At 44.2% G+C, this 23343-nt stretch overlaps 1 protein-coding gene across 4 annotated transcripts in view; it reads left to right on the forward strand.

The window, feature by feature from the left end:
• LOC111975802 (CMP-N-acetylneuraminate-beta-1,4-galactoside alpha-2,3-sialyltransferase) overlaps positions 1–23343 on the forward strand; it is an 89136-nt gene that overhangs the window by 55446 nt on the left and 10347 nt on the right. For all 4 annotated transcript variants that reach the window (XM_024004400.2, XM_024004399.2, XM_070447652.1 and 1 more), the window contains one exon: positions 22900–23046. In XM_024004400.2, the coding sequence (XP_023860168.1) occupies positions 22900–23046 (147 nt within the window). The remainder of the gene's footprint in view (positions 1–22899; positions 23047–23343) is intronic.

Here is a 23343-nt window from a genome sequence, read left to right on the forward strand (position 1 = left end):
GAACATGTTGTTAAACTCAGCAAACCTCATTCTCCCTAACTTCCTCTCTTCATTCTCCATTCTTTAGAGAAGGATGGGTCAGATTCAAATGGTATAGTATTGTATCTGAAAGTAGGCATAAATAAAATGAACATAATGGGGAATGAAGTACGCTTTTCACTCATGTGTATAGGGTCTCCACAGACAGACTCCCTCCTGTCCCTGCTCTGATCACTTCGAACAGGAGGGGGGTCCGAGAGTATAGGGTTCAGAGGGCTGTGGGCTGGCAGACTATGGGATTCAGGGGTCTGATGCACATCAGAGAGCAACAGTAGCTCTGTGAGAGGAGACCTGGGCTCACCTGGTCTGCCCAGTGCAGGCAGGCAGGCAGGCAGGCAGGCAGGCAGGCACGAGGCAGCAGCAGAGGCAGCAGGCAGAGGGCAGCAGAGGCAGGCAGCAGAGGCAGGCAGGCAGAGGCAGGCAGGCAGAGGCAGGCAGGCAAGAGGCAGGCAGGCAGGCAGAGCAAGACAGACAGACAGACAGACAGACAGACAGACAGACAGACAGACAGACAGACAGACAAGACAGACAGACAGACAGACGAATAAGACTATCACTGTGGTGGTCCTGTGCTCTGAGTCCGTGTCTGGATCACTTTTCACCCAGTGACAGCCAGGTGGTGGGTGGAGGGGGCAGACAGACACTCTGAGTCAGCTAGTCATGACAGTCATACTGCGAATCCTCTACTCTTTCTCTACACTTTAAATGGCCTTGCTCCAAAAAACACTTCACTTTTAGTATGCGCACATAAAGCCTTTCTTTTTATTAATTTTGATTTCACCTTTATTTAACTAGATAAGTCACATAAGAACAAATTCTTATTTACAATGACAGCCTCCAAGAGGCAAAAGCCTCCTGCTCCTCCTGAGGCAAAAGCCTCCTGGGATTAAAAATGTAGGACAAAACACACATCACGACAAGAGAGAACACCACAACACTACATAAGAGAGATCTAGGACAACAACACAGCATTGCAGCAAAACATGACAACACAGTATGTAGCAACACAACATAACAACAACACAGTAGCAGACACACATGCCAGCACAACATGGTAGTAGCACAAACATGGTACAGACATTGTTAAGCACAGACAACACAAAAGGCAAAAAGGTAGCGCCAACAATACATTACGTGAAGCAGCCACAACTGTCAGTACGAGTGTCCAAGATTACGTCTTGAATGAAGAGATGGAGATAAACTGTTCCAGTTTGAGGTTTTTTTGCAGTTCGTTCCAGTCGCTAGCTGCAGCGAACTGAAAAGAGGAGCGACCCAGGGATGTGTGTGCTTTGGGGACCTTTAACAGAATGTGACTGGCAGAATGGGTGTTGTATGTGTAGGATGAGGCCTGCTGTAGGTATCTCAGATAGGGGGGAGTGAGGCCTAAGAGGGTTTTATAAATAAGCATCAACCAGTCTGTCTTGCGACGGGTATACAGAGATGGACAGTTTACAGAGGAGTATAGTGCAGTGATGTGTCCTATAATGAGCATTGGTGGCAAATCTAGCCACTCGAGAGCACCCTTACCTGCCGATCTATAAATTACATCTCCCTAATCTAGCGTGGGTAGGATGGTCATCTGAATCATGGTTAGTTTGGCAGTTGGGGTGAAAGAGGAGAGATTACGATAGAGGAAACCAAGTCTAGATAAAACTTTAGCCTGCAGCTTTGATATGTGCTGAGAGAAGGACATTGTACCGTCTAGCCATACTCCCAAGTACTTGTATGAGGTAACATAATATAATAACAATAGATTTGCTTGTCATGTATGGAGCTGTAGTAAAGTCTTTCAATTAATCTTATTAGGACAAAGTAACATAGCCCTGGATATTACTGTATACAATAGTTTAACACTGTATGTCATGTACCCAGTATAATCACAGAGTTTATAAACCCTGAGGCGCAACATCGCCAGAAACAGACCAAGCAGACCAGGCCAGAGTTTGAGAAGCAAATGAAAGAAGTGAAAAATTCTTCTTTAGTTAGTTAATTTTCTATAAATCTAAGTGCACAACCTAGATGCAAGTCAATGTCTTAAGGAGTTGAACATGTTATTACTCCAACCTCACGAAAGTGACAAACTGACACGTTTTCATTTTCGTCAAAACAACTTTATATTGCAGGAGTGGCTTTAATTTGACTGGACCGTTAGTCAACGTCGCCATGACATCGCCTACAAACATTATTGGGGATTTCTACAGTTTCATCCTATCTCCATGCTGTACTGTCTTTGGTATGATGTGTGATTTAGTAATCTGAGGATATGGAGTAAATGTGTAACGCTTGACACTAGGGCTTCTACCACTACACAGTCAAAATAGACAAACAATGTTGTATTAAAGATTCAGTGAATCCCTAGAAATTCATTATGAGACCATCCTCATTCATAAGCTTTTAGGAGGGAGCTCAAGTTGCGACTCACACTACTGCTAGGCTGCAATTACCAGACTAGTAGACACACACACACAATTGTCAGTGGTTCTGAATGAGGGAGAGTGTTGGCTGGCAGTAGCCTGATTGTACATAGATAACAGTAGTGTAGACAGAGGCAGTGACTGAGTGGTTGCATTGTACTATGAAGAGCACCAATTACTCTCATGGCCTACTCATAGAAGGGTACAACTCTAGCCTCAGTGTTCTCCAGGGTCAAAGGGCGCCTCATTTAATACAATGTGCGCATCCCACATGACACCCTATTTCCTTTATTCTGCACTACTTTTGACAAGAGCCCTATATAGGGAATAGGGTGTCATTTGGGACGCAACCTGCGCTAATATGCAAAGTATTCTTTTGAACCAAGGGGGAATTTATCACAGCAGTGTGGTTGGTACAGTTTCACTGAATACTGCTGTGACTGTATGCATATGAGGTGTCTAGCTATTTGATCCTCCCTTCCCTCCTCTGTACAGATGGGTTACAGACCTGGGTTCAAATAGAACTGGTTTTCTTTTATATACTTTGGAGTGTTTGATTTTGCCTGGCCTGGAATGCCAGATGGTCAAGGAGGGTTTGCACTTTTGGGAGTATTCCATTGTTTCCATTTCAGCCAGAGCAAGCTCAATCAAGTGCTTAGAAAGTATTTAAAAGAAAATGAACCCTGTTTGAACCCAGATAGGTCTGCTGGGTTTCCCATCCCACTGGTCGTGTCTCTCTGAGTGAGTATGGGTTGAGAGGAGAGGAGGTGTTGGGTTGCCTTCTAAGTTAGACAACAAAATGGTTCCCGTTACACAGGATTACCAGCTGGCCTTTCAGTTAGAAGCTTAGAGCTAGAGCTGGAGCAGAGTGATGATGCTACGCTAACATTTTACACCAGTGGCAGCTGGTGGAGGGAGGATGGGCTCTTTATAATGGCTGGAATGGAAAGGTACCAAACATGGATTTTGTGATTTAAAGTGACATACCAGCGCTGTGTTGTTTTTAACTGCAGCAAGACCAACATACCGGACTACTGTGTTGTGTGGTAGCACATCTCAGTCCCAGGCCAGGTATCCCAGTAACTGGTCCTGCACAGCCCGTCAGGAATGCTCCTTGAGCCTTAGCTAATTACCCTAATGGATAGAGTTATATTGATACAGCAGGGTCTTTTTGTTTTTCTTGTTTTTCATCTGTGTTTTTAATGCCCCTGGCCTATCCCTCTCCTCTCGGTACCTCTCGTCAGGGTAATGCTTTCTTCATTTTTTTATTAACAATTTATTAACAACAAAAAGGACATGACATGAAAAATACAGAGTATTATAAACATAATATAAAACCAAATAATGATATCAGACACACCAAAAACAAGCTAATTTTTTAAATTAAAATAAATAATAGATAGTATGGGTTGCTACACTACTGCTACACTACATTAACAACTGACTTCAGATACATTTCACTTTTATTTATTAATTTTTTACTTTATTTATAGATTTTCAAATATGAGAACAAAAACAGTACAACCTCACACCCCTAAATCTCACATCCATCCATCCATCCCTCCTTCCCTCCACCCACCCACCCTTCCTCCAATCCACCCTCCCTCCAATCCACCCTTCCTCCCACCCTCAATCCACCCACCCCCTCCCTCCAATCCACCCACCCAGCCTCCAATCCACCCTCCCTCCAATCCACTCACCCACCAACCAAGGCATCATACAAAGAATATACTATTAAAGTAAATTAAATAGGACAGAAACAAACAGAAAAACAGTCAAATAATCAAAAACAATGGAAAAAGTTCAAGAACAATTATTATCAGCACAAATGGCCACTAAAACAGACATGACTGCTTACCAAAATATGCAAGTTACACTAAGTAAAAGACAGGCTCTCCACATATTGTATTAATGGGGACCAGGTTAAGTCTAACTTTTGTCGGGACCCAAGCACAGTGTACCTAACCTTCTCCAGAGGCAGAGATGACATTACTTCCTTAACCCACTGCATAAAGGAAGGCAGCGTTGCAGACTTCCAGTGAAAGAGGACTTAGCGGCGAGCTAGCAGTGAGGCAAATGCGATGCGTGGTAGAATTCTGGTCTAGGAAAAGTACCCGGTTGGGGCTAACAGTTGTATTACACATATGTGAGAATGCATCAAAACTGGGGTCCCAGAAGCCACTCAAAGATTGGCATGATCAAAACATTTTTTATTTTTTTATTTTATTTCACCTTTATTTAACCAGGTAGGCTAGTTGAGAACAAGTTCTCATTTACAACTGCGACCTGGCCAAGATAAAGCGCAGCAGTTCAACACATACAACAACACAGAGTTACACATGGAATAAACAAACATACAGTCAATAATACAGTAGAAAAAATGAGTGCAAATGAGGTAAGATAAGGGAGGTAAGGCAATAAATAGGCCATGGTGGCGAAGTAATTACAATATAGCAATTAAACACTGGAATGGTAGATGTGCAGAAGATGAATGTGCAAGTAGAGATACTGGGGTGCAAAGTATGGGGATGAGGTAGTTGGATGGGCTGTTTACAGATGGGCTATGTACAGGTGCATTGATCTGTGAGCTGCTCTGACAGCTGGTGCTTAAAGCTAGTGAGGGAGATAAGAGTCTCCAGCTTCAGAGATTTTTGCAGTTCGTTCCAGTCATTGGCAGCAGAGAACTGGAAGGAACGGCTGACTGATGGGCTATGGGCTATGTACAGGTGCAGCTATCTGGATTTGGGTGAAGGAGAAATGGGGGAGGCTTGGGCAAATTGCTGTGGGGAGTGCAGGGCAGTTGACCGGGATAGGGGTAGCCAGGTGGAAAGCATGGCTAGCCGTAAAAAAATGCTTTTTGAAATTCTCAATTATAGGGGATTTATCAGTGGTGACAGTGTTTCCTAGCCTCAGTGCAGTGGGCAGCTGGGAGGAGGTGCTCTTATTCTCCATGGACTTCAGTGTCCCAGAATCTTTTTGAGTTTGTGCTACAGGATGAAAATTTCTGCTTGAAAAAGCTAGCCTTAGCTTTCCTAACTGCCTGTGTATATTGGTTCCTAACTTCCCTGAAAAGTTGCATATCACGGGGGCTATTCCATGCTAATGCAGAACGCCACAGGATGTTTTTGAGCTGGTCAAGGGCAGTCAGGTCTGGAGAGAACCAAGGGCTATATCTGTTCCTGGTTCTACATTTTTTGAAAGGGGCATGCTTATTTAAGATGGTGAGGAAGGCACTTTTAAAGACTGACCAGGCATCCTCTACTGACGGGATGAGGTCAGTGTCCTTCCAGGATACCCGGGCCAGGTCGATTAGAAAGGCCTGCTCGCTGAAGTGTTTTAGGGAGCGTTTAAGTGATGAGGGGTGGTCGTTTGACRGCAGACCCATTATGGATGCAGGCAATGAGGCAGTGATCGCTGAGATCTTGGTTGAAAACAGCAGAGGTATATTTGGAGGGCAAGTTGGTTAGGATGATATCTATGAGTGTGCCCGTGTTTATGGATTTGGGGTTGTACCTGGTGGGTTCATTGATAATTTGTGAGAGATTGAGGGCATCAAGCTTAGATTGTAGGATGGCCGGGGTGTTAAGCATGTCCCAGTTTAGGTCACCTAGCAGCACGAGCTCTGAAGATAGATGGGGGGCAATCAGTTTACATATGGTGTCCAGGGCACAGCTGGGGGCAGAGGGTGGTCTATAGCAAGCGGCAACGGTGAGAGACTTGTTTCTGGAGAGGTGGATTTTTAAAAGTAGAAGCTTGAATTGTTTGGGTACAGACCTGGATAGTAAGACAGAACTCTGCAGGCTATCTCTGCAGTAGATTGCAACACCGCCCCCTTTGGCAGTTCTATCTTGTCGGAAACTGTTGTAGATCAGGATGGAAATTTCCCAAGCCAGGATTCAGACAGGAGACAGGAGACAGGATTCAGACACGGCTAGGACATCCGGGTTGGCAGAGTGTGCTAGGGCAGTGAATAAGACAAACTTAGGGAGGAGGCTTCTAATGTTAACATGCATGAAACCAAGGCTTTTACGGTTACAGAAGTCAACAAATGATAGCGCCTGGGGAGTGGGAGTGGAGCTAGGCACTGCAGGGCCTGGATTAACCTCCACATCACCAGAGGAACAGAGGAGGAGGATACGGGTCGTCTAGTACGTTCAGAACAGAGAGTAAAAGGAGCAGATTTCTGGGCACGGTAGAATAGGTTCAAGGCATAATGTACAGACAAAGGTATTGTAGGATGTGAATACAGTGAGGGTAAACCTGTGCATAGAGTGACGATGAAAGAGATATTGTCTCTAGAAATATCATTTTACTCAGGTGATGTCACCGCATGTGTGGTAGATGGAACTAAAGTGTTAAATAAGGCGTATTGAGCAGGGCTAGAGGCGCTACAGTGAAATAAGGCAATAATTACTAACCAAAACAGCAATGGACAAGGCATATTGACGTTAGCGAGAGGCATGCGTAGCCGAGTGATCATAGGAGTCCAGTGAGTGTGTAACGATCGTTGTTGGAAGGATTGGACCAAGGTGCAGTGTGGAAGGCGTTCATCATGTTTATTAATGTGAACCAGCAACAAAACAATAAAGAGTAACAAAACGAACGTGCAGCTTTGTAGTGCAAAAAGGCTACAATACAAAAACAAGATCCCACACACAACAGGTGGAAAAAGGCTGCCTAAATATGATACCCAATCAGAGACAACGATAGACAGCTGCCTCTGATTGGGAACCATACTAGGCCAACCTAGAAACAAAAAACTAGAATCCCCACCCTAGTTACACCCTGACCTAACCAAATAGTGAAATAAAAGGATCTCTAAGGTCAGGGCGTGACAGAGTGGCTTCAGGCTGCTAGTGTGCCAGGGCTAGCAAGCTAACAGAAGGGCCTTGGAGGGACGTCTTGATGGATGAAAAGTCTGTTGTGGCCCCCTCGTGCTATTAAGGATCAGACAATTGCTCCTGTAGCAGATTATAAATTATTGGAGCCATCCCCCTACAAGTTAATGGCTTGGTTAGTATTTCTTCAATCGGGCTGGCTATGGGACAGGTAAGTGGGCTTCCCAACCATTTTGACAAAGAACTTTGTAGCTGGAGGTGCCTCCAATATTGATTCTGTAGCAGCTTACATTTCTCAGTAATTTGGGCAAAGCTTAAGAATTGTTTAGAATGCTCATCAAATAGAACCAAGAGAATAGAACCAACAGATAAATTGTATGGCATTGAAGCTCATCTTGAGGTGTCCAAAGAAGGGCCAGAGGTATACAGAATGGTGTTGTCTGCGTAGAGGTGGATCAGAGAATCACCAGCAGTGAGAGCGATATGTAACTGGAAAGAGTTGATATGAGACCATTTGTTAAAACGCAGGCATAAGAAGTGTCATGTAAAGTTTTTATCCAATTCACAAAGTTCTCCCCAAAGCCAAATCGTGTAAGAGATTCAAAAAGGTAGCCCCATTCCACACAGTCAAAGGCCTTGGCAACATCTAATGACAAAGCAATTGTTGGAGCGCTTGAGTCCTGAACAGTACACTGTATGTTGATCAGCCTTCTAAGGTTATCTGAGCTATAACGGTGGGGGATAAAGCCAGTCTGATCCAGGTTGATGATACTACCAATGAGCTTAGACAATCTGTTTGAAAGCACCTTTGCTAAGATCTTTTCAACATTATTAATAAGAGAAATAGGCCAATATCCACTCGGATCAAGTGGATCTTTCCCTTTTTTGTGGATAAGAGAAATAATTGCTGTATGCATGGAAGAGGGTAAAGATCCAACTTTATATGCATCATTCCAGAACTCTATCAAAATTGTCTCAAACTTTTTATAAAAGTCAGAAGGGAGGCCATCTAACCCAGGAGACTTGTTAGAAGGCGTATTATTGATAACATGAGAGATCTCTTCAACCTTAAGCGGTGCATCTAAATAATCTCTATCGTTATCTGAGAGTTGTGGTAAATTCAGGTCTGCAAAAAAGCTATCAAACTTTTGTTTGTCCAGTACGCTCTGTGGTGTATAAAGGGTGTTGTAGAAGCCTTTAAACTCCTAATTTATCTGCTTTGAAGAGGTAGAAATTGCACAATTTTGCAACCGTATGCCAGCTATACCACCCTGCATACAACTGCTGGCTTGCTTCTGAAGCTAAGCAGGGTTGGTCCTGGTCAGTCCCTGGATGGGAGACCAGATGCTGCTGGAAGTGGTGTTGGAGGGCCAGTAGGAGGCACTCTTTCCTCTGGTCTAAACAAAGAWCCCAATGCCCCAGGGCAGTYATTGMGGACACTGCTCTGTGTAGGGTGCTGTCTTTCGGATGGGACGTTAAACGGGTGTCCTGACTCTCTGAGGTCATTAAAGATCCCATGGCACTTGTCGTAAGAGTAGGGGTGTTAACCCCGGTGTCCTGGCTAAATTCCCAATCTGGCCCTCAACCATCACGGTCACCTAATAATCCCCAGTTTACAATTGGCTCATTCATCCCCCTCCTCTCCCCTGTAACTATTCCCCAGGTCGTTGCTGCAAATGAGAACGTGTTCTCAGTCAACTTACCTGGTAAAATAATGGATTAAAAAAAAATATATATGGTTCCTACTGTTTTGCTGCTTTAGTCTGTAAGTCAGCAAGCGGCCAGGTTTTTCACCCATCTCCCAATAAGATTGATTAATGTGGAACAGTGAATTATCAAGCTTTTTTATGATATAATCTATTAAGCTTATATTTAGTAGCAATTATCTTGTTTAACATAGTTCTGTCTCTGTTTTTGGAGTATGAAGTGTCAAGCAGCTTAAGCTCACATTGTAGTTCGGTGGAGTGTAGATTGGCAGTCCTTTTCTTGAATGAAGCATAAGATATAATCCTCCCCCTCAAACCGAGATAGTACTTTCCTATCTCTTGTTAGTTTGCTCAAAAAGAGATATCTAATCACTAATCATTTTGATGAATATACTATATTTTAACAGAGACCTGTTCAAGCACCATATGCAGCTCCTAGGAGTCTGCGAAAACTGGGAAAGGCATATGAACACAGGAGCATGGTCCTAAATGACTATATTACCTATAGTCGAACTGAGAGAGATATCCACTAGCAACTGTGAGATTAGGAAGTAATCAATCCTAGTGTAAACATTGTGGGTGGGAGAAAGAATAGTCCCTCCCATCTAGGTGTATTGATCACGAAATATCTTTTAAGCCTAAATCCCTAGCTGGTAGTCTTATTGCAGCTGCTGATTTACTCTCCAGACTATTTCTAGGCTGAGACCTGTCAAGATCCTTGTCTAGAATCTGGTTAAAATCACCCACCAATAATATTGGGATGTCACCCAGTTCTAAGAGAGTTTGAGAACCATATTGGGCCTGTTTGCATTAGGTGCATATATATTCCAGAGAACAACTGAACGACCATCTGAATCAGTTAGCAGTTAGTTTCAGTAAAGTTAATGGCTTTATGTATGAGAATAGATACTCCCCTGCTTTGGCCTGTACCCGAGCTAGAGAAAGCCTTTCCCACCGAAGAGCATTTGAGTTTTTCTGATTCCTTTTTATTCAGATGTGTCTCCTGGACAAAAGCTATGTCCAACTTAGAAGACTTGATATATGCTAACGTTTTTATTTTTCTTGATTATATGGTTAAGCCTTTAAGGTTCCAGTTAGCTAATTTTAATTCAGCTATGTTGGTCATTGAGTTATAAAGAAGTCATAATAAGCGAATGTATAATAACCTATACAGTATAGAAGTATTACAGTGGTGTAGATCTCCATGGCAATAAAGAAAAACAAACCTAAGAAAAAACATAAAAACGTACGTGTGTAGAACTAAGTAGACTCCCAGCCAAACCTAAGGCGCTGGGGAGAAACAACACATAGATTGGATTGATGAACTTGACAGTCACCCAAACTGTAATACCCTTTTGGGACATAGTTAGCATTTTATTTACAAAAATTCAAGGCTCTGTCACACACAATGCTATAGTGCTTTGTCGCCGCTTACTGGCAAACTATAGTAATGTATTGAATTGACACTTCATGTTCAAATAGAGCCAATCAGAGAAAATGTGAAAAAGGAAAAATGATTTTAATCTGAAGGCCGATAAATTTTTTTAACAAATTACCCACGCAGAATGAACTCGATCCCCCTCGATTTTAGATCAGTTTTTACCTGTTTGAATGCCATCCTCCAGTCGTCAACTCGTTTAGAATAGTCTGGGAAGAACATCATTGTAGATCCCTGCCATGTCACCTGTCTCTTCTCTCTCGCTGCTCTGAGAATTTCATCCTTCAACTGATAACGTAGCAATGATTGGCAGCGAATGGCGTCCCTCTTTCAGCTCTCTTCTGGGCGGGCCTGTGGGGACTCTGTGCCCTCTGAATCTCAAGTGGCCTCTCAAATTGGCATTCCAACATATTCAGGATTTCCCTCCGTAAGAACTGTATCATGTCTTTGTTTTCTGCCATGTTCTGTTATCCAAATTATCAACCAGGTCTTGTAATTTTTGCAATTTTTGCAATTCCTTCTGGATTCTACCCAACCTTTCATTGTGACGGCGCCAAACTCCAATGTTGCGACACGGTCCTCTGCTTCGCTAACGCGGGTGGTCAGTGTATCGATTTTCCCTTCTATTTCCTTCATCGTGGTCTTGATTTCTGACGTGTCTTGTTCAATATTTTGGGTGGACAAACTAATTTCTCTGATTTCGGAGGTAAGAAAGGTCAGGGTGGGCTCGCAAGTTGCAGTGTCTGGCGTAGCTGGCCTACCAAATTTCTATCAGCATGTTAAATGTGCAACCAGAGGGAGAAAAACTCTGGACCACCTTTACTCCACCACCTTTATTCCACACACTGGCCCGTAGGCAGCATGCATTTTCTTGCTAAGCTTGGACGGTTGTGTCTGCAGGGAATCCTTTGCGAGCTGTGATTTGCGGCTATCCCGGTTAGACATTTGTTCTTTTTGGCTGTAACAAAATTTGCCTTTGACTTGTATGAGTATAACTATGCCCCAAAATGGGTAAATATCATTGCCAAAACCAATTTACTGTTGTGTTCGATGGAGCTCCTCAACTACACAGCCATCCTCCCCAAGAGCACACGTGACCTCTTCCAGAGTAATGCTTTCACTGGGGCTGTTTGAACCTTGGTGGGCGGCAGGTGGCCTAGCGGTTAGAGCGTTGGGCCTGTAGAAAGATTGCCAGTTCAAAACCCTGAACCGACGAGGTGAAAAATCTGTCGTTCCAGCCTTGAGCAAGGCAGTTAACCGCATATTACAGCCCCTTGCACCTCTATTATTCAGAGGGGTTGGGTTACAAGAGAAAGTCAAGTTTCGGTTGGACTTTGTGTGCAATGATAAAATACATTTATGTCTTCATTTTTATCCGTTTAGTCATATTTTCCATTGTCTTATTTTGCATTCAAATCCCCCACTCCTAACTCATGTTTTTTTTTAAATCTAATTTAAAGTACATGACCAAAAGTATGTAGAAACCTGCTCGTCAAACATCTCATTCCAAAATCATATGGAGTTGGTCCCCCCTTTGCTGCTACAACAGCCTCCACTCTTCTGGGAAGGCTTTCCACTAGATGTTGCTTCCATTCAGCCACAAGAGCATTAGTCAGGTCGGGCACTGATGTTGGGCGATTAGGCCTGGCTCGCAGTCGGCGTTCCAATTCATCCCAAAGGTGTTAGATGGGGTTGAGGTCAGGGCTCTGTGCAGGCCAGTCAAGTTCTTCAACACCGATCTTGACAAACCATTTCTGTATTGACCTTGCTTTGTGCACGGGGGCATTGTCATGCTGAAACAGGAAAGGGCCTTCCCCAAACTGTTCCCACAAAATTGGAAGCACAGAATCGTCTAGAATGTCATTGTATGCTGTAGCGTTAAGATTTCCTTTCACTGGAACTAAGGGGCCTAGCACAAACAATGAAAAACAGCCCCAGACCATTATTCCTCCTCCACCAAACGTTAGACTTGGCACCATGCATTGGGGCAGGTAGTGTTTTCCTGGCATCCGCCAAACCCAGATTGGTCCGTCAGACTGCCAGGTGGTGAAGCGTGATTCATCACTCCAGAGAACACGTTTCCTCCAGCCGACGCTTGGCATTGCGCATGGTGATCTTAGGTTTGTGTGCTGGTGCTCGGCCATGGAAACCCATTTCATGAAGCTCCCTACGAACAGTTCTTGTGCTGACGTTGCTTCCAGAGGCAGTTTGGTAGTGAGTGTTGCAACTGAGGACAGACTATTTTTATGCGCTTCAGCACTCGGTAGTCCTGTTCTGTGAGCTTGTGTGGCCTACCACTTCACGGCTGAGTCGTTGTTGCTCCTAAACGTTTCCACTTCACAATAACAGCACTTACAGTTGACCGGGTCAGCTCTAGCAGGGGAAAAATTTGACGAACTGACCTGTTGCAAAGGTTGCATCCTATGACAGTGCCACGTTAAAAGTCACTGAGCTCTTGAGTAAGACCATTCTACTGCCAATGTTTGTCTATGGAGATTGCATGGTTTGTGGCTGATTTTATACACCTGTCAGCAACGGGTGTGGCTGAAATAACCAAATCCACTAATTTGAAGGGGTGTCCAAATACTTTTGTATATATAGTGTATTTGAAATCTTATCTAAGAGTTGTTTGTGGTCATATTGTGACTCATCTGATCATGCTGTTGTTCTTATGTAGTCTTTTCGCCTAGAGTTGATGTCCATGCCCGTGCATTAATCTTATTGGCATAATACAACAAATCACCATCAAAATCCATCTGTTTCAGCTAGAGACTTCTGTTGTGCATGGGCTGCGTCTCATTCTAACACATCCACCGATGTCGGCTTTCTGCATCTGCGGTGGAAGGCGGCAGAGCTACAGCTGTGTTTGTCAGACCAGGAGACATCCCAAAAATCGGTCTTCTCATGAAAACGTTTGTAGGGTACAAACAATTTGGGCTAGGAACTATGACCCCACCCCGAGACTCTTACAAACACAAACGTGTTCTCCGTTTTGCTCATGAGACTCGTCTGAAGGTAACCCAGTACAGACCGGTAAAAAATGAATGAAAAAATGAATAGGCTTTTTTGGACCCCCCCCCCCCAAAGACTTAGACTCTTAGGGGTAGGGGAATTACTAGCCACATGTCAGAGAGTGAGATGGTCCTTTTGTGCTTCGTTTGGTTTCCATCTGGTTCTGATATCGGTAATTTCCTCACACTTTATCACTTCTTTATTACCAGGGAAACCACAGACGGATGCTGCGTCCCAAATGGCACCGCATTCCCTATTTAGGGCACTACTTTTGACCAGGGCTCTCGTCAAAAGCATTGGAGTTCTGACACTTCTCTTCTTAATTCTAGAATCTCTACCACAGAAATGGGAAAAATAAAGTAAGGGTTAGGTTCGTGCCAGCAGAGGCCAATTAGCCATGGTATTTATTTGTGGTTGGAGGCTTGACATGACTCATGGAATGGGATGGGTTTTGTCAAAAGGAATCAAAGAAAATATTATTCCTATTGGATAAACAGACGTTCAGCTGGCTTTTATCTACTCCAGAACATTCTCCCTTTGAAGGAAAAACCAAAACAATGCTTCTGTAGCTGTGGCTTCATGGAGATGACGTTACTTCTGTGTTGGGTTAGATTGCCAAGTTAGTTATCTTAGCGTGCGGTACCTAGGCCTACATGGAAGGGCAACAAATCTCTCTTTTGGACATGATAAACGGCCTGTGCTGTGAGGTGTTCTTTACTTGTCTTTTATAAACCCCTAGCCCGTAAAAGGAACCCCACGTGGCCCGTAAAAGTCACAGGGTTTACCTGAACTGGTCTGGGATTCTCTGCAACTCCTCTATGAAGTATACAGTATCTGCTTGGTGCAGGAGAGTGACCTCACAGAAAAAAAGCCCTGATTTCCTGTACGTCCTCCCACCCCAGTAGGCTAGGCTAGGAGCTGGAACTAGGTGGCCTCACACAATTCCAACTCCATCATCAAGTTTGCTGACGACTCGACATTAGTAGGCCTGAGTTACAACCATGACGAGACAGTCTACAGGGAGAAGGTAGGCACTCTGATGGTGTGGTGCCAGGTAAACAACCTCTCCCTTAACGTTAGCAAAACAAAGGAGCTGATTGTGAACTTCAGGAGGAACCAGGCTGGACAAGCCCCCATCCTCATCAACAGGGCCACCATAGAGACGGTCAATAACTTCAAATTCCTCGGCTTACACATCTCAGAGTAGCTGAAATAGTCTAACCACACAGACACTGTAGTGAAGAAGGCACGGCAGCTACTCTTCAATCTCAGGATGCTGAAGAAATGTGTCCTGTCCACGAGGGCCCTCACAGTGTTCTACAGGAGCACCATCGAGAGCATACTGTCGGGCTGCCTCACAGCCTGGTACAGCAACTCCACCGCCGCGGACAGGAAGGCTTTTCAGAGGGTGATACGTGCAGCCGAACACACCATTGGCTGCACACTGTCTGCCGACCAGGACATCTACAACACCAGGTTTTGCAGGAAGGCCAAGAAGATCATCAGGGACCCCAGCCACCCAAGCCATGCCCTGTTCTCCCCACTTCAATCACACAGATGCGGGCAGTACAGGAGCATCATGGCAAAAACTGAAATAGTTTCTACCCTCAGACCATTAGGCTGCTGAATAGCCACCACTAGTCAGCTCCGCTGCATCCACCCTCCCCCCCTGCTATCCCCGCCTATGACCCCCCCCCCCCCCCCCCCCCCCCCCCAACTAATTTGTATTTCTTATTTCACTTGGTCCCCACACCATCTCGATGGTCATGCAGCTCCCACTATGGTCACTCCCCCCACCCCCTCAACAGTCTTTACTCTGCCTCCACCCTAATGCACATTTTATTATTCATCACTGCCACATCTGTTAGTATGTATATAGTGCTATTTCTATTGTTGTTTTTTATTACCATTTTCATTATTTTATTTCACTTAGTCCTGCATGTTGAAGCTCAAAGCCCAAGATTTTAAGTGTACTCTGCAATCACACCTGCGACCCTCTACATGTGACTATTAAACACTCTGAATCTGAATCTCCTCCCTGCCCCAGACCCAGCTTGAGATCTTGCTACAGTGGACCAGGACCTGGAACACTGTCTGTGTGACTGACGTGACAGGCTACACATAACAAAAACATTTGCCGTTTGTACACTGTTGATTGCAGCAAGTTGAATATGAATAGGAACCTTTCACAATATACTGTATAATAACTCAAATAAAGCCAATTCACAATAATTATGTATAGGTGTCATATTCTTTATTTATTACAGCATCACTATTCCCTCTCAGAACGACCAGGTGAAACCTGAGATCACATGTTTTTAGTTTTACTACAGCGGGGACTGTGTCCCTGGCCCTGGCTTTATGTGTCCTTTGCTGTGATGTTGTTGCCCTGTCAGAACCAGAAAGGCCCTTTATTCAGAACCTGTCTGACAGAGAGGTGGGATGTGTCTGGGCTTGTCCTGGGCACACAGCCAAATCCGCCTCAAAGCCACTTGGCCATATTTTATAGTCACTCTTTATTTGGAAATATCAAAGGCATCGCTCTGGTCTGTTTGTACAGGTGACTTGTGTTAAAATCCACTGACCAACTGCTAAGCGTCAGCTCTCACTCTGTCAGTTTCTCAGCTGAAGAGAGGAATGAACAACTAATCATGAGGCAGCAGTAGTGTAGTGGAGGGTATATGTAGGTATATGCCGTATACCCAATTATTTTTCAGTGGCCATTGCGTATACTCACTTCTTAATCCCCACTGATACGTATCAAAGTAGTGTAGGTATACGCTGTATCAATTAATAGGGCTGATGGAACAGATCGGAATGTTTAGCTTAAAATGTTGAACTATTATTTCTTCACTGTTCTAAAATGCGCACCGCACATGCAAACGGTTTCATGTACAGAGATGGAAATACACGTTAGAAAGAGGGGGATTTAAAGATGCAACAACTATCATGGGTTGCTAATATGATTAGGATAATGTCTTTGGTTGTTAGACAATGAAAGAAAGTTGAAATAAAACCAATAGAGCAGAACGCATATGAGTCTTTAAACAAAATAATTACCTCCATGTTTCTATGGTGGGATTTTGACTATAGGCTACTTTGAAGCCAGGTAAGACATGCCTCATAATATGAAGTAAAATTTCCAGGTTTCAAACAATTAAGGAACAGGAAAAATATAGTGATGCAAATTATAGACCTAACTCTCTTCTGGTAGATGGAAAGGCATTCCCAGAAACGTTCTCTTTTCAATGGTAAAGAGCTACAAAGTAGCCTATGCCTACGTACCTGTCTGTCACGGTCGTGTGTAGAGATGGACCAAGGCGCAGCGAATGTAGAGTTCAACATGCTTTATTAACCTGTCTWGCCCCAGCGTTCCGCTAGCGGAACTCCTCCCACATTCCACTGAAAAGGCAGAGCGCYAAATTCAAAACATATTTTTGAGAAATATTTAACTTTCACACATTAACAAGTCCAATACAGCAAATGAAAGATAAACATCTTGTGAATCCAGTCAYCATGTCCGATTTTTAAAACGTTTTACAGCGAAAACACCACGTATATTTATGTTAGCTCACCACCAAATACAAAAAAGCACAGACATTTCTTTCACAGCACAGGTAGCATGCACAAAACCAACCTAACTAACCAAGAACCAACCAAACTAACCAAGAAACAACTTCATCAGATGACAGTCTTATAACATGTTACACAATAAATCTATGTTTTGTTCGAAAAATGTGCAWATTTGAGCTATAAATCAGTTTTACATTGCAGCTACCATCACAGCTACCGTCAAAAATAGCACCGAAGCAGCTAGAAGTATATAGAGACCAACGTGGAATACCTAAATACTCATCATAAAACATTTCTGAAAAATGCATGGTGTACAGCAAATGAAAGACAAGCATCTTGTGAATCCAGCTAATATTTCAGATTTTTTAAGTGTTTTACAGCGAAACACAATATAGCATTATATTAGCTTACCACAATAGCCAGAAAACACAGCCATTTACCAGCAGCAAAGTTAGCGATCGTAACAAACCAGCAAAAGATATATAATTTTTGACAACCTTGATAAGCTTCGTCAGATGACAGTCCTATAACATCAGGTTATACATACACTTATGTTTTGTTCGAAAATGTGCATATTAGAGCAAATCATGGTTATACATTGTGCTAACGTAGCATTTTTTCCCATAATTGCGGATATTTTTCTAAAACTCACCTATTCTGACCAAAAAAACTATTCATAAACATGACAAAAAATACATGTTGTATAGGAAATTAGATACACTAGTTCTTAATGCAATCGCCGTGTTAGAATTCTAAAAAATAACCTCATTACGACATCCAGCTTACTTATAGCGAGAGCGTGCCCAAAATCTGGGCGCTACCTAATAGTACACATGTCGACAGATATATGAAATAGCATCAAAAATGGTCCTACTTTTGATGATCTTCCATCAGAATGTTGTACAAGGGGTCCTGTGTCGGGAACAATCGTTGTCTGGTTTTAGAATGGCCTTTTCCCTCGCGAAAACAAGCAAAACTACCAAGTGGCGCTAAGCTGTCCATCTTCACCAAACGCAAAGAACGCAACACGTCTAACGTCCCGAAAAATTCAATAATCTAATAAAACTATATTGAAAAAACATACTTTACGATGATATCTTCACATTTATCAAAAAAAATCAAAGCCGGAGATATAAGACGTCTATAACGATTGCTTTTCAGAAGCCAATACTGGTGACCTTTATGCGCTTCCTGAACAAACAATTCTGGGTCATGTCATTCCAAGCTGTCTCTTTGACCATAGAAGAGGATTGAGACCCCATTTCACCTCTCACAGCCTATTGACATCTAGTGGAAGGCGTATGAAGTGCATGTAATAGTCACAAATCTCAAGCAAAATGATAGGGAGCACAGCCATCGATTTGAGATTCACTTTCTGACAGGAATATGCTGCAAATAAGTCTGTTTTACTCACAGCATAAATTCAAACGGTTTTAGAAACTTGAGAGTGTTTTCTATCCAATAGTAATAATAATATGCATATTGTACGGCAAGAATAGAGTACGAGGCCGTTTAAATTGGGTACGATTTCCCCCAAAGTGTTAATAGCGCCCCTATCCTCAACAGGTTTTAATAGTGAAACTTAACAAAACAAAACAATACAATAAACAGAACAAACCGTGACTACAGAGGTGCAAAGTGCACTACTCCAAACACTACCATTCAAGACAATATCCCATAACCCACAGGTGGAAAAATGAACTTAAGTATGATCCCAATTAGAGACAACGATTACCACTGGCATCTAATTGGGATCATACAAAACCCCAACATAGAAAATAAACCTAGAACCCACAAGAAAATAACTAGGACTTAAAACCCAAGTTACGCCCTGACTACTCTACCATAGAAATATAGGGATTTCTTGAGTCAAACGTGAACAGTACCCCCCCCCCCAAAAGGTGCGGATCCGACTGGCAAAAACCTGAAACAAAAGGGAGGGTTAGGGAGGTGTCTGTGTCGGGGCGGCTCTGGTGCGGACGAGTACCGCTCATCCCAGCGGAATCCAGCCATGGACCCAGCTGAACACTTGTGCCTGGACTGGACCTAGATGCCGAGAAGGCCCTGCCTGGAGCGGGACTGGATGCCGTGTCTGCGACTGGGCATCGGCGCAGGGGAAGGCTACGGCCAGGAGCTGGAGGTTCCGGGCCGTGAACCGTCGTTGGAGGTTCCGGACCGTGAACCGTCGTTGGAGGTTCCGGACCGGGAACTGTCGCCGGAAGCTCTAGTACTGTAACTGTCGCCCGAGAAGCTCTGGACTGGGAAACTGTCGCCGGAAGCTCTGGACTGAACTGTCGCCGGAAGCTCGGACTGAAACGTCGCCGGAAGCCTCTGGACTGGGAACTGTCGCCGGAAGCTCGGACTGGGAACACTGTCGCCGGAAGCTCTGGACTGGGGATCGTCGCAGGAAGGCCTGGTGCGTGGGTCCGGCACTGGTGGTACCGGGCTGGTGACACGCACCTCAGGGCGAGCGCAAGGAGCAGGCACAGGACTACTGGACTGGGGAGGCGCACTGGAGGCTGATGCGTTGGGCCGGTAAGGTGGCACCGGACTAGTGACACGCACTTCAGGGCGAGTGTGGTGAGGAGGCCCAGGACGTACTGGACTGGGGAGGCGCACTGGAGGCCTGATGCGTGGGGCCGGTACAGGTGGACCGGACTGGGGACACGCATTTGAGGGAGCGTGCGAGGAGCAGGCACAGGACGTTTTTTTATTTTTTATTTCACCTTTATTTAACCAGGTAGGCTAGTTGAGAACAAGTTCTCATTTGCAACTGCGACCTGGCAAAGATAAAGCATAGCAGTGTGAACAGACAACAACACAGAGTTACACATGGAGTAAACAATAAACAAGTCAATAACATAGTAGGGAAGAAAAAAAAAAGATAATCTATATACAATGTGTGCAAAAGGCATGAGGAGGTAGGCAATAAATAGGCCATAGGAGCGAATAATTACATTTTAGCAGATTAACACTGGAGTGATAAATCATCAGATGATCATGTGCAAGTAGAGATACTGGTGTGCAAAAGAGCAGAAAAGTAAATAAATAAAACAGTATGGGATGAGGTAGGTAAATTGGGTGGGCTATATACCGATGGACTAAGTACAGCTGTAGCGATCGGTTAGCTGCTCAGATAGCAGATGTTTAAAGTTGTTGAGGGAGATAAAAGTCTCCAACTTTCAGAGATTTTTGCAATTCGTTCCAGTCGCAGGCAGCAGAGAACTGGAAGGAAAGGCGGCCAAATGAGGTTTTGGCTTTAGGGATGATCAGTGAGATACACCTGCTGGAGCGCGTGCTACGGGTGGGTGTTGCCATCGTGACCAGTGAACTGAGATAAGGCGCGCTTTACCTAGCATAGCCTTGTAGTGACCTGGAGCCAGTGGGTCTGACGACGAACATTGTAGCGAGGGCCAGCCGACTAGAGCATACAGTCGCAGTGTGGGTGGTATAAGGTGCTTTAGTAACAAAACGGATGCACTGTGATAAACTGCATCCAGTTTGCTGAGTAGAGTATTGGAAGCTATTTTGTAGATGACATCGCCGAAGTCGAGGATCGGTAGGATAGTCAGTTTTACTAGGGTAAGTTTGGCGCCGTGAGGTGAAGGAGGCTTTGTTGCGAAATAGAAAGCCGACTCTAGATTTCATTTTGGATTGGAGATGTTTGATATGAGTCTGGAAGAGAGTTTGCAGTCTAGCCAGACACCTAGGTACTTCAGGTGCCGTACCGGACTGGGGACACGCACTTCAGGGAGAGTGCGAGGAGCAGGCACAGGACGTACCTGACTGGAAACACTCACTTCAGGGAGAGTACGAGGAGCAGGCACAGGACGTACCAGACTGAGAAGGCGCACTTGAGGGAGAGTGCGACGAGCAGGCACAGGACGTACCGGGCTGTGGAGACAGGTACTGGAGACCTGGTGCGTATAGCCGGCATCAATGGTACCGGTTCGATGACACACCTCGCCCGGCAAGTGCGAGGAGCTGGCACAGGACGTACTGGGCTGTGAAGGCGCACGGGAGACCTGGTGCGTATAAACGGCATCAATTGTCCCGGAACTTTAACACACTTCTCAGGACGAGTACGGGGAGCTGACTCGGGTGGCATTGGACGGCTAACACGCTCCTCAGGGCGAATGCCGTACATACTACGCCAAACCAACAGCTCTCTCTCATCACTCTCCTTAACTTTCGCCAACGACTCCTCGCTCAATCTATCCCAATATTCCTCCTCGGTCTCTGACTCACCCCTCAACTTCGCCGGCCACCCCGTGATCCCCCCCCCAAAAAATATTTGAGGTTGCTTCTTGGGCTTGCGTCATGGCCGCGAACCCTGGCGTCGTAGCTGTCCTTCCTTCACCGCTTGCGTCTCCCGCCATGAAAGGCGATCCTGTCCTGCCAGGATTTCTTCCCAAGTCCAGGATCCCTTCCCATCCAGAATCTCTTCCCAAGTCCAGGATACTTACTCCTCCTGGGCACGCTGCTTGGTCCTTTGTTGATGGGATATTCTGTCACGGCCGTGTGTAGAGATGGACCAAGGCGCAGCGAATGTAGAGTTCCACATGCTTTATTAATAGTGAAACTTAACAAAACAATAAACAATAAAGGAACAAACCGTGACTACAGAGGTGCAAAGTGCACTAACTCCAAACACATACATTCAAACAATATCCCATAACCCACAGGTGGAAAAATGCAACTTAAGTATGATCCCCAATTAGAGACAACGATTACCAGCTGCATCTAATTGGGAATCATACACAAACCCCAACATAGAAAATAAACCTAGAACCCCACATAGAAATAATAAACTAGACTAAAACCCAAAGTCACGCCCTGACCTACTCTACCATAGAAAATATAGGCTTTCTATGGTCAGAACGTGACACTGTCAGAATGATATGAATATTTGCATTAATCCAGTGGCCATTTATGTTGCAAACTCCGTCTCATGTGCCACAGAAACACGGCTAATCAAACAATAATGCTAGGTGCCTGCACACTTGTGGTTTAAGCATTGTTATGGACTTAGAACATACAATTTTGTTGTTTTTCTGTTAAAAAAAGTGTGACTTTGAGAACGAAAACCTGAAAAAATTGTGGGAAATCTAATGCTGTGAATTCCTGACTCAGTTGAACTGTTTCAATAGTAGACCTACTATTAGCCTACTTTCACAGTACAGCTTGGGTTGGCCTGACTGTGAAAGACCAATATGGGAATTATCATGTTAAAGTCATTCAGAGTGCATGTCACTGTTTGTCATTGAATTTTTCACACAGTGCGCCTTTCCTTGGCCGGGTGTGCCATTTGGATGTTTTTTTTATGTGAGTATACCCACTTCTCCAGGCAACACTACACCACTGTGAGGCAGAAGAACAAGAGAAGCAGACCTGGGTTCAAATACTATTATAAATCATTTAAAATACTTTATCTGTGCTTGATTGAGCTTGCCTGGCTTAATGGACGAATATAATCATCCTCAATCTGAAAACCCCACCCATCTGGCACCAGGTAGGCTAGAGCAATTGCTCAAAGTATTTTAAAGGATTTCAAATAGTATTTCAACACAGGTCTGATGAGAAGAGATGTTTAGGTGCTCTGAGCTCCCTGGTATTTGATATGCAACAGTTGAGTCTGAGAGCAAGAAGAGTTGTGCTTTAGGAGACCACCAACAGAGAGAGATCACATTGTTATTGAAAGTAGTAAATGTTTTACTGATTTCTTAATTTATTATTACGGCTAGGGGCCATTTTTTCATGCTACAATTACACTAACCTTTATATTTCTCTCTCTCTCCCTCTGTCTCTGTCTCTCTGTCTCTCTCTCTCCCTCCCCCTACCCCCCTCTGTTTATCTCTCTTTCTCTCTGTCTCTCATAGCGTAGCACAGAAGGGTTCTGGAAGTCTGTGGCCCGTCATGTCCCCAGGGAGCCCAGTGAGATGAGGATCCTCAACCCTTACTTCATCCAGGAGGCTGCCTTCAGGTTCATCGGCCTGCCTCACAACAACGGACAGATGGGGAGAGGGGTGAGAGAATGGGAAACTCACTGCTGTTTTCTGTCATAGGAAATTATGGCGGAAATATTATGTTCAAAAAAATTACGATCATCATAAAGAAAACACACAAAACAGGTCAGGAGCCCGTAAAATGGCTGCTATCCATATCTGCATCCTAAAACATGCAATGGTAAAGAAGAAGTACATAATACAAGGAAGTATAACAACTTCTTGCTTGAACGATTTCAGTTACATATTTGATATTTCATGATATTAAGAAAATGTATTTCAAAAGAATAGAATAGCATATTTTGAGTTTAATTATGT

This window comes from Salvelinus sp. IW2-2015, linkage group LG16 (assembly GCF_002910315.2).
Source record: "Salvelinus sp. IW2-2015 linkage group LG16, ASM291031v2, whole genome shotgun sequence".
Classification (NCBI taxonomy): Eukaryota; Metazoa; Chordata; class Actinopteri; order Salmoniformes; family Salmonidae; genus Salvelinus; species Salvelinus sp. IW2-2015.